Genomic DNA, 14,288 nt, shown 5'->3' on the forward strand with positions numbered 1-14,288 from the left:
AATTCTTTAAGCTTTATAATTTTACTTTAAAAAGCTCAGAATTTATGCCATGGTCTTTTTTCAACTTTGTTTTCATTTATCAATTGTTAAAGATTAAAATGAACCTATCATATCAACAAAGCCAGTCTGCACCATGTGTAACCGAATATTTGCCAGTCAGTGGGGCTTACAGCTTCACCAGGCAAAAGCACATTCAACAGCTTTGAAACATGTCAAGTAGTTGACTTAAGGAAGTTAAGCATGGAAGTGATGTTCTTCGCATCTGTGGAGGAATATACATTGGGGAGACAGGCAGAACAATAAAACAAAGACCCGCTGAACACATTGAAGAAAAAACTGAATTTAATAACCTAACCATTTCACAATCATCAGATACAAGTCTTCACTTGTCAGTCCTCAAGAGTCCTGTCCTCATCCTAACATTTAAAGAAATCCTCACTGTTAATTTTTACATTTTCCGCCAACTTTTTCTCATACATCCTTTTTGATGACATAATTTCTAATTTAACCAACTGTTTTTATGTTATAATTATCCTGTTAAACCAGTCAATTTAAATTTCTAACAGTTATGATGCTTTTCTTTCAATTTATCTCTTAAACTCTTTGTGGGTCAACCTGGTTTTTCACTTCCAGCTACCATTTTCTTTCTATAAGAAATATTTTTACCTTGAATATTTCAATTTTTTTTACATCTGGTCAATGTCTCCAAATAACTCAGGTGCTCAGTTCAAAAGAGATCATTCTTGTCACATCCTTTCAAAATTTGTAACCAAAATATCATTATTCATTATCTCCATATGCAATGAAACATCGAACCTAATGGAAGAATGATCACTTTGTGTCCATATGCTCCCCATTTTCTACCCTTTCCATCATTTATATATTTTAAATTAACAGTAAATCTAAAATAACATTGTTTCTAGTAGGTTCGTTGACGAATTGGCGAAGAAATTCTGAAAAGTTTCCCAAAACTTTTCTCTCTCATGATTTGATTCTGGTATTTCCTAAATTATGTATCTGAAATTAAAGTCACCGTAATTATAAATTCATTAATAGCTGAAATCTTAGTCTTATTGTAAAGTTTCTCACATAGAGACGTTATAATCTGACAGTCAGTTCCATTATTAGCTGGTAACAGATTAGCTCAAGAGTTGGTCATGGGTGGCGATGACTAGCTGCCTTCTCTCTAGTCTTACACTGGTAAATTAGAGACGGCTAGCGCAGATAGCCCTTGTGTAGTTTAGCGCGAAATTTAAAAAACAAACAAATACTAAACTTATCAATATCAATTGGTGGTATGAAACAAATTCCTACTAAAAATCTTCTCCATTTATATCTAGTAATAGGAACCCATACGGATTTAATCTCTTTACTGTTATCTTTAATAACCTCAACTTCAACAGGATGTAACTAGCATTTTTACATATAAAGTAAATCTCCCTCCTCTCTTTAATTCTCTATTCCTATTAAACAGTCTGTAACCATATGTTTCAAAGAAACTTCTGTGATCAAAATATTTCACTTGTTCCCATTACCTCCATCCTTACTAATGCTCTAAGCCATCAGTTTTATTTCTAATACTTCTAGTATTACAACAGTAAGAATTAAGCCTATCCTTATATATACTTCTATACTTATTTAGTTTTATGACCCTCACCACCATCTAGTCCTGGTTTTAAACTTCACTTACAACGGAGTTAACTTAGCAAACAAGCCAGTCAGTACGTAATTTAAATGTAAACTATTTATTACAAACATCTCCTTTATTCTACTGAGCTGATTCCACAAGTCTGACCAGCCTATTCGGTCATCCTCACATACTAACCTAAGCCTAGAATTTAGCCCTAGTGACCTACTTTTAACTTCATCCCCACAGTTAATTCTGACCAGTATCCCTATAAAATTAAGCTATGACTTTTTTTTAATTTAAATTCCTTTATCATCTCTTGTATTTATTAGCTTTATTAGGCTTCTCTGATCTACACTTCCCCACATTAGTCTCTACATACACCACAAAAACTCCTTCTCTGCTGTTCTTTTATCATATCTCCTGCTCTGTCAGTTATATCTTCCACCCAAGCCCCGGGTAACATAATTTGATTATTTTATCCATATCTATCCTAAAGGCCATTCTATCCATGTCTTAACGATAAATCACCTATAACTCTAACATCCTTATCATCCACATTCTTCTCTAACCCTTTTGTTTTCCTTCACTCTAATAGTTCTTCATTTGAAGAAGCCAAGTGCTGAAATTTGTTGCTCAACAGAATAGGCTCATTACAATTAAATCCACTAATTTTAGTGCTAATAATACTCTTTCTAACTTCCTGAATGTCATTCTTATCTGATGCATCCTTTGAATGTAATTCCTTAAGCTCCTTCTGAAATTCTGCTCCTATTTCCCATAATTTACCCTTCTCTTTATCTATACCCTCAACTTTGATAAGGACAGTCTTCAACTTCTCCTCTAACATATAAACTCTACATAAAAATTCCACAACCTCATTTCTAGCTTCTTTAAAAGTATATGCCAATTCCGATTTCCCAAATAAAACTCACTCATTGGAACCATTCCACCTAGCAAACTGTAAACGCTTAATTCCTTTATTAGATTTAACCATTCTATGTATACACATAGCCTGAAAATATATGCTTAATACCAAATGCCAGTAGTCTATTGTTAGCACTGCTACTGTTAAGCCTAACGTTTAAGAAGAAATAATATTATTTTTGATCGCTACTTTGCTTTTACACTAAATAAAAGTATATGCCAATTCCGAGTTCCCAAATAAAACTCACTCATTGGACCCATTATACCTAGCAAACTGTGAACGCTTAGTTCCTTTATGAGATTTAACCATTCTATGTATACACACAGCCTGAAAATATATGCTTAATACCAAATGCCAGTAGTCTATTGTTAGCACTGCTACTGTTAAGCCTAACGTTTAATAACCAATAATATTATATTTGATCGCTACTTTGTTTTTACACTAAAGTTTATCTTTAATTATAAACAACTTAGAAACAGGCCCGGCATGGCCAGGTGGGTTAAGACGTTCGACTCGTAATCCGAGGGTCGAGGTTTCGAATCCCCGTCACAACAAACATGCTCGCCCTTTCAACCGTGGGGGTGTTATGATGTGACGGTCAATAACACTATTCGTTGGTAAAAGCGCAGTCTAAGAGTTGGCTGTGGGTGGTGGTGACTAGCTGCCTTCCCTCTAGTCATACACTGCTAAATTAGGAGGGCTAGGGCAGATAGCCCTCGTGTAGCTTTGCGCGATGTTCAAAAACAAACAAACTTAGAAACAGAACTTGATAATTTATTACGTCAAACAACACTTGTAACGTTAATAATAAAATGTACTTAGCTTGATTTATAACCTATTGATAAGTTATAACAGTATAAGCTGAATTTAAAACACCAAGAGACAATAACCTAGTTTTTACATTATATTTATTTAATAAAACAATGTATCTATCTGGTTTTATGATTTACCAGTAGGTTGAAATATACCTAAACCTAAAGTACCGTTACTAGTACTAAGCCTATGTTAACGTAGTAGTGAAATTTATACCAATAAACTATAAGTTAAAACTTTTAGTCTCTTACGTTTATTTATTAGAATTGGTATATCTAGTTATTTTTGTGTTATTTAACGAAAATTACTACAAATTAAAATATCCTTGTTTGCCCACGGTTACAACGGCAACAAACTTTCAACTAAAAATTTACAAAAATCCAATAACTCATGATCTAAAAGTAATAAAAACTTCATTTAAAGGTCGCCAAATTAAATACAATGTGAGATCATCATCCATGTTATCGTCTCCATCTTGAGCAATTGTAAAATTTCTTGCACTTTAGTACTGTTTCAATCGCACGTGACAGTTTTGTTATTTAAAAATTATTTTGATCATTTCCCATGATCCTACTCTTTCAGCCGTTTGTCTCTTGCGTGCTTATATATATATATAAATTGTAATCCAAATACACTGAATATTAGACCCTATCCGGTCCTTTTCAGAGGACTAATGAATTCATTTACTGTTAACGTTTCTCGTAAAGAGTATTTTTCTTTATTTTAAGTCCAAGTATCTACATTTCTTTCCAGTGATATTAATACTTTTTGTCTGTTTTGAGATTTGAAAGATAAAATCCTTTTTACAAATGGTAACTAATTGTTTATCCTCTACCATGTTTAAATCATACAAGTAGCTATCTATGATAAGGAAATGTTAACTATCATACCAGTAGCTATGTATGATAAGTGTGTTTGTGTTTTTCTTTTAGCAAAGCCACAAAGGCTATCTGCTCAGCCCACCGAGAGGAATCGAACCCCTGATTTTAGCGTTATAAATCCGGAGACATACCGCTGTACTAGCGTGGAGCATGTATGATAAGAAAATGACAAACTGTTATTGGTACAAGACCACGATTATGAATTAGTATTATTCACATTAAAACATTAATTAATACTTTATAATTATAATTGTATAGTGATAAAAAATAGGCATGCTACACTTAAATATGGTGTAAGAAGTAAGCTTCTTAGAGGAGAAATATTCTTTCTTGTTTCTGGTGCTGGTGAATTAAAAAACGTAACGACAAGTCATTGAAGACTATATTCAAAATCAATCATCAGCTAAGAATTTCTGTCAACAAAAGCACAACTAGTAGCAACAGATATGTTAAAGAATTACAGCTGAATTTAAATTTAGTAAGATCAACAATTGAGTATCTTGTAAGTGTATTAATAAAAACGTGGTAAAAATATTTTGAAAAACTTTAATTTCAGATATTTTAAGTTTAAACGTGCTACTCATATAAAAGGAAACTATATTATTCCTATTACTAGCTAGAGTACCTGTCTCGTAGACAGAAGTTATGATTAATAACAGGTTATCTTGGGACATGAACATCTATTTCCTCTCATATGTAATTGTAAAAAAAAAAGCAAAAACACCCATAAAAGCTGCAAAACATAAAATGTGAAATCTCAGGTTTGCGTGTGTCTCCACTTGGACCCAGTACGGTTTCATATGAAATTTAGTGAAGATCCATTAACAGAAGCAAAGTAGTTACAAGGACATACAATAGACAACATACAGTACTATTATATTTATACAGAAGATAAAAGACGCTATCTAAAATATTACAGAAATCTTTAAAATTAATTCAAATATTTTTAAGACCTTTGTCCATCCTTTATTTTCGTTTATTAAAAAAGGCAATTGAAAAAGTCTGATACAATTTGATTTACTTGAATTGTAAGCATTTTTGCAGTAGAGTTAGTAAGAAAAAGTGAATGTGTGTTTGTGCTTTCATATAGCAAAACCACATCGGACTCTCTGCTGAGTCCACCGAAGGGAATCGAACCCTTGATAGTAAGAAAAAGGACCTTTACTTTCCAGATAATAATTGAAAAACTTTTTGTTTTAATCAACAGTCCACCATTACAGCTTCATCTACTAGCATTGTCGAAACAACAAAGTCGGGATATTGGCTTAAATAAAAAAAAATCCTTTATAATTCCTTTATTAGCCGAGTCTTAACGGTCTAAGTCAAGCCTGACGAGAGGAGGGGTCAGGGGAGGCTACAGTCCCGGGGCTCAGGGTAAATTAAGGGATCCGGGGAAATATGGGATAAAGAATAGCGTATTCTCATTTTCATAATATACTTAAGGAAAAACCGCAGTACTGTAGTGAATCGCTTTGTCTCAAAAGATGTAAATTTTCAACACATTTGACTTCCTCCCACCAGAAAATTTCTTCATATGTCCTTGAATGTACCACGAATTTATAAAGACTTCAAAAAGGGTCCTCATGACATCATTGTTGTCGGGGCCCGACTTCCCTCTCGATGTCCCTACTTTAAATTAATTCTGTAGAAGATTAAAAGCTTTTCCGACATACTGCATGTATATGCATATTAAAACTTAATAGTAAGTAGTAGTTATTACTATTATATTAACATTTATATTACTGCTAAAGAATTCTTGTTTGTGTCAAATGGAATCTGGATTACTCTGAGAATTTAATAATATAAGTCTCTAATTATAGAGGGCGTAATAATATTTTGAATGGTTTATTTTGGTGCAAAGATTGCGCCTTTCTTTCGTAGCTTCGTGTTTGAATTTTTGTTGGCGAGCTTGCTCCATTCACGGCTTTATCCGAGATAACAATAACAATAATTATATATTAATAACAAACATGACTGCCAAAGAAATCGAGAATATCGTTTCAAAGTTAGCAGACACTACTGTGGATACAACTGTTACCGATGAAGAAAGAGAAGTTAATTTTGCAGGAAAAGGACTGAAACTGAACAGCGAATTTGACGGTAACTTTTTAGTTTTATTTATTGTAGAAAATATACGTAGTTCGGTATCTTTCGTTAGGTATGTTCTGTGAAATATATCTCAGCATAAATATTTTACAACTAATGTAACTTATTGCTATCTTTCTTTGTAACTAACTTGCAAGTGATACTGAAACTTTAAAGAGAAAATCGAGGCTTACGGTTTAGAGTAAATTGTAACGTCAAATGTTTGCAGAATTCTAATCTAATAGTAATAAATTGTCACAAACTAAATTGGTATAATACTTATTCTAGTGTTTTCTTTAACCCTATGTAGCACGTACACGGGTGGGGTTCAGATTGCTCATGCCACTACATTTTATAGAACACAGGTATTTGATGTCAGGGTTATCGACTGCGTAGTAATATTTCTTTTCAGTTTACAATGTAAATTATATTATTGGATTAACTATTGTTTTTGTTACAGGAGAGTAAATACCTGGGATAGCGTAAAAATATAAACTACTAAATAATACATTTGGAGGCGTATTCAATATGCTTAGTGTACAATGAACAAAAGTGTTGTTTTTTTTTATCCTTCACAAGAATATCATCTTTCTATGACTTGGCAGAGTTGGTCAGTATGATGTAAACAATTCACAGCTTTTTCTGAAGTACAGGTACTTTTGTAACACATCTGATTTAATATATACAACAGACTTTTAGTTTTACATTTTACTAAAGCTTCCTGCATTTTGTGTAGATACACAGTAAATTTTAAAATATGGCAAGAACTTGTAGTATGGAAACAATCCTGTGCTGAGTCAGTTGACATTGCTTTATTCTGTTAAGTGAAATAAAATTATTGATAGTTTTGAAATTACAACTTTTGTGTTAATGAGAAAATGCATAATTTTATTTTTATCTGATCTGTGCTTAGCCTTTTTTCTTCCTGAACATGTCAATGCAGGTAATTGATGTAAATGTAAGAAACGTGGATACAAATTTTATTGTAACCTTAACACTACGAGTTAGATTTATCTAGAACTTTTGATACTCTAGCTTTATATACTACGTGTAAAATTAACTTTACAATAATTTTAGCTGTGTTTTAAAATGTAGGCCCTCTGGCTTGCACTTTAATATCTCATAATATTGATTGATTTTGTATTATTAATAAGTTACAGAAATACAATCTGAAATGTCTTGTAAGTTAAGTGGGAAAAAAAATTATAACTACATTTGTTATCTTAAGTATGTAATAAAAAGTAGTGAAATAAATATTCTTTATTTAGTAGTATGATATTCAAATTCTAAATGGTAATTAGTTTAAATGTAATCTACCAGTAACAATGTCAAAAGATTTCAGACATTCTTTCATAAAATTATTGGAACTGGCAACTGCTAAATGGGAAATTTATCATGATTCTTAGACCATGTAGTAGATACATCATAGTATGACTTGTGGACCAGCCATTTTGAGTTCTGTTAGTTTACTTTAGAAAAATTTTCAGCTTATAACTTGCACCAATCAAGTGATCACCTGGTGAAATAAAAAAATTGATGTAACAGTTCAATGTGAGATTTTAATTTTAATACCTTGACATATGTTTCCTTTATGGTGTAATGAATTACTTGTAATTTACTATTGGATAGGCTTAGATGAATCAACAAATCTCTCATTATTCTTGGATTTTGTGTTTTTATATGTGTTTCATAATGCTGGCAAGTTACGTTTAGCTTTCATTATATAAGCTTTGTCAGTATCATGTTTGAAAGTAATTTCCAAATTACTTTTTGTTATAATTTAAATCTCAACTTGATCTTATTCTATTTTGAAACAGTATTTTTATTTAACTATAATGAGAAATAGAGAAGTTTTTTAAGAAATACTTTTCCATGGGATGTTTAATAAGTAAATTTACATTTATAAAGGAATATTTTAATGTTTCATGGTAAGCATATTGAATTATCGGTTGAACAAGTTACGTTATGCCTAATTTGCTGACCATAAACTTTTCTAAAACAGCTTTTCTATTTTGCTGCCTAGAAAAATACGTGCCAACATTTCAAGCATTAAATATTGTGGTATTTTAGGAAATTGAAATTTTAAAAGATTTTTCTTTGGAAATGTAATAAAGAGGCTACCTATGATTATCACAGAAAAGTGCCAAATTTTTTTGTAGTGTACAATTTAATATACATTTTATCAGAATGTTGTTTCAAACCCTAAAATCATTAAAGAAATTATATTTATTTAGCCAAAGAAGTAGTTGAAGCTATTAAAAGCTGCAAAGATATGACAGTTCTGTGTCTAGAAGGAAACACTGTTGGAACAGGAGCAGCTAAAGCTATTGGAAAAGCACTGGAGGGTCAACCCAACTTTAAGGTACTGTTATTTGATAGGCATTTTACCTGGATTTTTCAGTGAATCCATTAAAATAATTTTGATAAAAGCTTACTTCTAGTTTTTTGTGAAATACAATTTATGTCCACTTTGTGTGAATAAGTTATTTGATGTTTTGTTTTCTGTAATAGTTGTGTAAACTTTTCTACTGTTAATATTGTAAGGGTTTGAGCTATACTCCTAAAAGTGTAGAATTAAAACAGTAAGATAACTTTATAGATTTGTGAAACATCTGTACATTTTTTTCTGGATCTCTTTTTCTGAAGCAGGTAAAATAATGCACAGTGATGATAATGGGAGCGAGAGAAATTTGTGTTAAATATTTCAGGGAAAGAAAACTTAGCACCATTAAAAAAAACAATTTTATTCTTGTTGCATTTATGATATTTTAACATCAAATAATTTTCAAACACCTAAGCATGCCCTTTACATTTTTACACTCAGTTACACAATCCCCTTCAAACATGTAGTCAGCTATCAGTCAGTTACCTCTTTCTTTCTTTTTGAACCTGACGATGACCGAAGAAGGTCGAAACATTGTTCACTTCTCTACATATTGCTTTCTCTACCCAAACCAGCCGTTTTTACGAATATATTTTTCTCTACAAATGGGTTTTCTCGTCATCACAGATTAAATAATTTTCAGTTTGTATATTTTTTTTTATGAATTTAATAAACTATTCTGATTTTTTTATCAAGTTAGCTAAATAAAGGATCTGCCCTAAAGAAGTCAAGCAATCCCAACATCAAAACAGTTGTTTTTGGTAATATGAAAAGTTTTGATTGGAAGATAATCCTCTTTTTCATTCCACCTGTTCTCTATGGCAGGAGGTGACTTTAACTGTAGGGTACATAGAAATTATCTCTTCATGTTGAAATTAATCATCATAATTAATGAAGTTAAATGATTGTATACTTACTAAATACAATGTCAGTCAAGCTAGCATAATTTTTTTGTAAACATCTCAAATATATTTCAGTGATATTGTTTGGAGTAGGTTGGTAAAAAAAAAAGCTTTTTAAGTAACCTAGTCTTGCTTGTAAGGAATGGAAGGCATAAAAAATACCATAATTTATGTCTACTAGCTCCAGACTCCGTTGATGAAGCCGATTGAAATTTATGTCATGAAAGAAATATTCTATTGTATTCCTGAATGGATTGGCTTCAAAAAAATACTGTTAATTTTGATTAAAAAAAACAACAACAAACAAACTTAAAACAAGTTATCTTCTAAAATCAAAACTAAGAATATTTCCAGTAGTGAGTACAGTTAATCATATATATGTTGTTACATTACTGTAAACAATGTTTTTGGGCATTAACCTAATATCTTGATAGGTTTGGCATGCATGAAAAACTTAAGTTAGGCCTAAATTCATGTCCTATACTAACAATGGAAAATCATCTTTATAATGCAAGAACAGTGTTAGATTAAAATAAATATTTCGTATTAGGTAGACTTACCTCTAAAGAACTGAAAATCTTTCCTACTATATGGAGTTTTAATTCATTCTGAGAAATATGACTGAAAATTTTTGAATGTCCTTTCTGCAATACAGAACATGTCATTTACTCGTAATTCTCCATGCTTCTGTCTTCCATGTAACTTATTGCACAAGCAAGAAAGGTTTTTGCCTAAGGTCTGTTTTCCCATCATAATTTAGATTTTCTTGCTGACAGTCAAGCTGTTAACTTTGGTACTATGTTATTTTAGATGCAACTATTTCTGTACCTTAGCTGGAGGCCTAACACATTTTTCTTGCAGCATGCAGGGTAAATATTGTTGCTGCTTTGTCAGCTGTGTATGATAAATTGTAAGTTATTGTTCCTAGTAGATACAGTAGTGTCATAGGTACATAATTTGTACAAGACGTGATGTTTTCTTTTGTTAGTGATTAAAATTGAATTGTTTCTCAGATCTAAATGCCTACAAAATCTACAGAACTAAATTTTCTGGTACAGTAATAGCCCTAATCGTAACTACCTTTTTTTTTTCCTTGGGTATGTTATATATTTTCAGTATTGAACTTTATACTCCACTTCTACTTTTCTTTAAGTTTTAACCCTCAGTTTTTTTGTCGTTGTTGTTTGGGAGAAAGGTGACTTTTGTGTGTGTGTGTTTTATCTATAATATTTCCTTTGACCCGTCATCAGTTGTTTGCTCTGCACGTTACAAGTTGTATTGTTTACAGATTTTTTATTCTACACCATTATATATGTTACTTTCATTCTTCTGATTATTGTTAACAGATTATGCCCCTACTCTGCCATTTTCATCACTTAATGGGTATCACTGATGTTGCTTATATTCCTGTGAGGCTCTTGTGTATATTTCATTGACACTTTTATCCATTGGGCTGTTTTATCAAGTATTTGTCTTTTAATCAGTTGACCTTTGTGTGTGTGTGCATATATTTAGAAAAACCTGTAAACTCTCCCTCCCCTCATTTAGGGGAAGCTTGCCAGTAGGAATTGATTAGGGTTTTTCCATCTATTTTTCTGGTCATAACTCCCTGTATGCAAGGTTTTTCATTAATTATTACATCTACTCATACTTTTAGTGTTGCTTAGTGCCAGTCTGAACAACATGGGTCTTTTATAGCTTCTTTCATTAACTCTTCTGGATGACCTCCCTATGTCTGGGCACCACCAAGATTTTTTTTGTTTATGTATGGACCCATTATTATTATTATTATTTATTATTCGACTGAATTTTCTGTTCCTTATTAAAATTTGATTTTTCCAGCTTTTAAATGATTTTGGATCTGGCAATTTCCAACCATTTCCACAGTACAGGTATATAGATGTAGTTCCATTTCTTTATGGTGCCAAAGACAACAGGAAATTGGAGAATTATCTCATATATCTTGTATCATTTGTTATTAAAATATTTCTACTCTTTAGTTGGAACCTATCAGAATCTTACAAAAGTTTCTTTGTCATCATGTCGTGAACGGTTAGAGGATTCTTACTGAGTAGTTGCCTCAACCTGAATTGACCTCCTGGTCAGCTTCTCTGGAATAAATTGTTCATGAGTCCAAATCTCAGTTTGTGCCTACTCAGTATCTTATTCTTTTTAGGGTATTGGTCAGAGTCAGTTGTCTACTTCATACTGCCCCATGCTGACCTGCTCCTTTTGTCTGTCACAGAGGGATCCTTTTTCATTATTTTTTGTGCTGTATATTTCATGAAAATGTATGATTGCCTGGAGCTTCAAGGCTAGCTGTGATCTTTTGTTAATAAATCTGGCTTTTCTTCTTGGGCAGTATCCCAGTCACGTTGATCTACCTGTTGGTGTTGGTACTTGCAAAATTTGATTTTTTTAAATTTTATTTTTGTCCTTTTCTATATCATTAATGATTTCCTACCCTACTTTCTTTCTCGAGTATACCTCTCATGGTTGGGGCATTTGCTTCTGTTGCAGATTATAGAACTGCAATCTCAGTTTTCATAAAAGTTTTCATGTACCTCTGCCTGTTTTACCATTTTATCATTCAGATTATTCTTGAGAGTTCTGATTTCATCTCTCGTTCTCAATAGACTTTTAAACCTGGTCTTAAGTTGCTTGATTTCTCCTTTTGAACCCTTTGCATCTTGTTCTTCTACCAAATGGATAACATGAACTATTTTCTTACTTGCTTCTAGGAGATGTTCAGACATTTTAGCCATTGACATATCTCGTAGTCTTTTTGCCTGACATACAATCTTCCAACCAGACACTTGGTTTGTGAGAGTTGGTCACTGCTGTTTCTTTTTTTCTCCTATTATGTTACCTAGTCTGACTGATTCCTACAAATTTTTCTGTGTTTGGTCATGGCTGTTTCTTTCTGCATTTACGACGGAAAGTGTTCGTACCCCTGCGTCCCAAGTGGTTTTTGCTCATAACATAAAAAGTGTCATGATTAGGCTAATAGAAGTATAATATATTATAAATATTATACTAACACACATCTACATAAATTTTTATGTAAATTAAACGACAAATAAACTGTTTATAAACAAATAACTAAAAATAGGAGGAGCAGAAAGTGTTCGTACAGTTCAGAACATGTGAAAAAACTGATATTCCCGTAAAAATTTTGTTTAGTTTGGCAAATAAACTACATTATACCATTCCAGAACTAGACACTGGGTTCATAATTATTGGAATTTAGCCAGTAAAAGATGTGCTTCTGGCAATTTAATGCCATCTCCATCATTATCTGCTTGGTCATCATGGCAAACAGAAAACAACTGTTCAGTGATTTAAAAAAACAAATTATTGTAAAATACAAGTCTTGTGTGTCTCTTTCTGGTATTGCTACACAACGTAATGTGCCGAAATATACTGTTTAAAGCATAATTGCCAAGTTTAAGCTTACAGGATCAACTGCTGACCTCCCTCACTCTGGACACTCCACCAAAATTCCAGAGAGAACCAAGAGGAAGGTTCTGAGAAGTCAGTTGAAACCCTTGTTTAACACGTAAGGACATACAGAAACTGGTAAGGGAAACTGGGGTTGAAGTAAGCACCTCTACAGTTACAAACATGTTATGCTCTTCTGAGTTCAAAGCATGCCATCCTCATAGAACTCCATATTTAAAGCCTGTTCATTCAGAAGCATGATTGAGGTATGCTAGAAAGTATGTAGATAAACCCTTTACCTATTGGAAGAGTATTCTTTGGTCAGATGAGACTAAAATCGAGCTTTTCAGCCACGGTGATGTTTACAATATTTTCCGTAAGAAGGGTGAACGAAATTAAAACAGTTAAAATGGAGGTGGCTCGATCATGCTATGGGGTTCCTTCAGCTCTTCTGGTGTAGGCAGACTTCACTGCATCAACAGAATCATGAAAAAAGAAGAGGACATTGATATATTAGGCACTTGTATCAAGAATGATGCTTGGAACTTGCGGCTTGGGCGTCGTTGGATCTTCCAGCATGACAATGACCCTAAGCACACATCGAAATATGTGGAATCCTGATTGCAGAGGAACCACATAAGCATTCTGGAGTGGCCATCCCAGTCATCTGATCTCAGCCCAATTGAAAACGTTTGGCATGAGTTGAAGATCATGGTTCATCAGTGTCATCTGAAAACTTGCAAGAGTTGGAGGCCTTCTGTAAAGAAGAATGGAAGAAAATACCAGTTGAGTACTGTCAAACAATCATGGAGGGCTATGAGGAGAGATTGTGCCAAGTAATTCACCTGAAAGGCTACACAACTGACCATTAAAGTAGACACATGAACACTTTCTGCCCCAACTATGTTTGGCTATTTGTTTATAAACAGTTTGTTGTTCAATTCACATAAAAATTTTATGTAGATGTGTGTTAGTATAATATTTATAATATACTCTACTTTCATTATCCTAAGTGTGCTACTTTTTAAGTTATGAGATAAAAACTACTTACGACACAGGGGTACAAACACTTTCTGTCGTAACTGTATATTGTAAGAATATAGTGTTGTTTCAAGAGACAATTGACATTTGTTGTTTATATGATCATTCTTGTTTCAAAGATCTTGTTCCATCTACATTAAGGAAATGATTTGTGTAGCTGGTCCATCTTGTTCATCTTGATGTTCCT

The 14,288-nt window shown here is 32.6% G+C and overlaps 1 protein-coding gene across 2 annotated transcripts in view; it reads left to right on the forward strand.

The window, feature by feature from the left end:
* The first annotated feature begins 6,074 nt into the window (after positions 1-6,074).
* LOC143231068 (ran GTPase-activating protein 1-like) overlaps positions 6,075-14,288 on the forward strand; it is a 60,789-nt gene continuing 52,575 nt past the window's right edge. The window contains exons 1-2 of one of the 2 annotated variants that reach the window (XM_076465596.1): positions 6,075-6,349; positions 8,569-8,696. In XM_076465596.1, the coding sequence (XP_076321711.1) occupies positions 6,220-6,349; positions 8,569-8,696 (258 nt within the window). In that variant the 5' untranslated portion in view covers positions 6,075-6,219. The remainder of the gene's footprint in view (positions 6,350-8,568; positions 8,697-14,288) is intronic. The other variant, XM_076465597.1, reaches the window with a different exon arrangement.

Source organism: Tachypleus tridentatus, chromosome 10, assembly GCF_004210375.1.
Source record: "Tachypleus tridentatus isolate NWPU-2018 chromosome 10, ASM421037v1, whole genome shotgun sequence".
Lineage (NCBI taxonomy): Eukaryota > Metazoa > Arthropoda > Merostomata > Xiphosura > Limulidae > Tachypleus > Tachypleus tridentatus.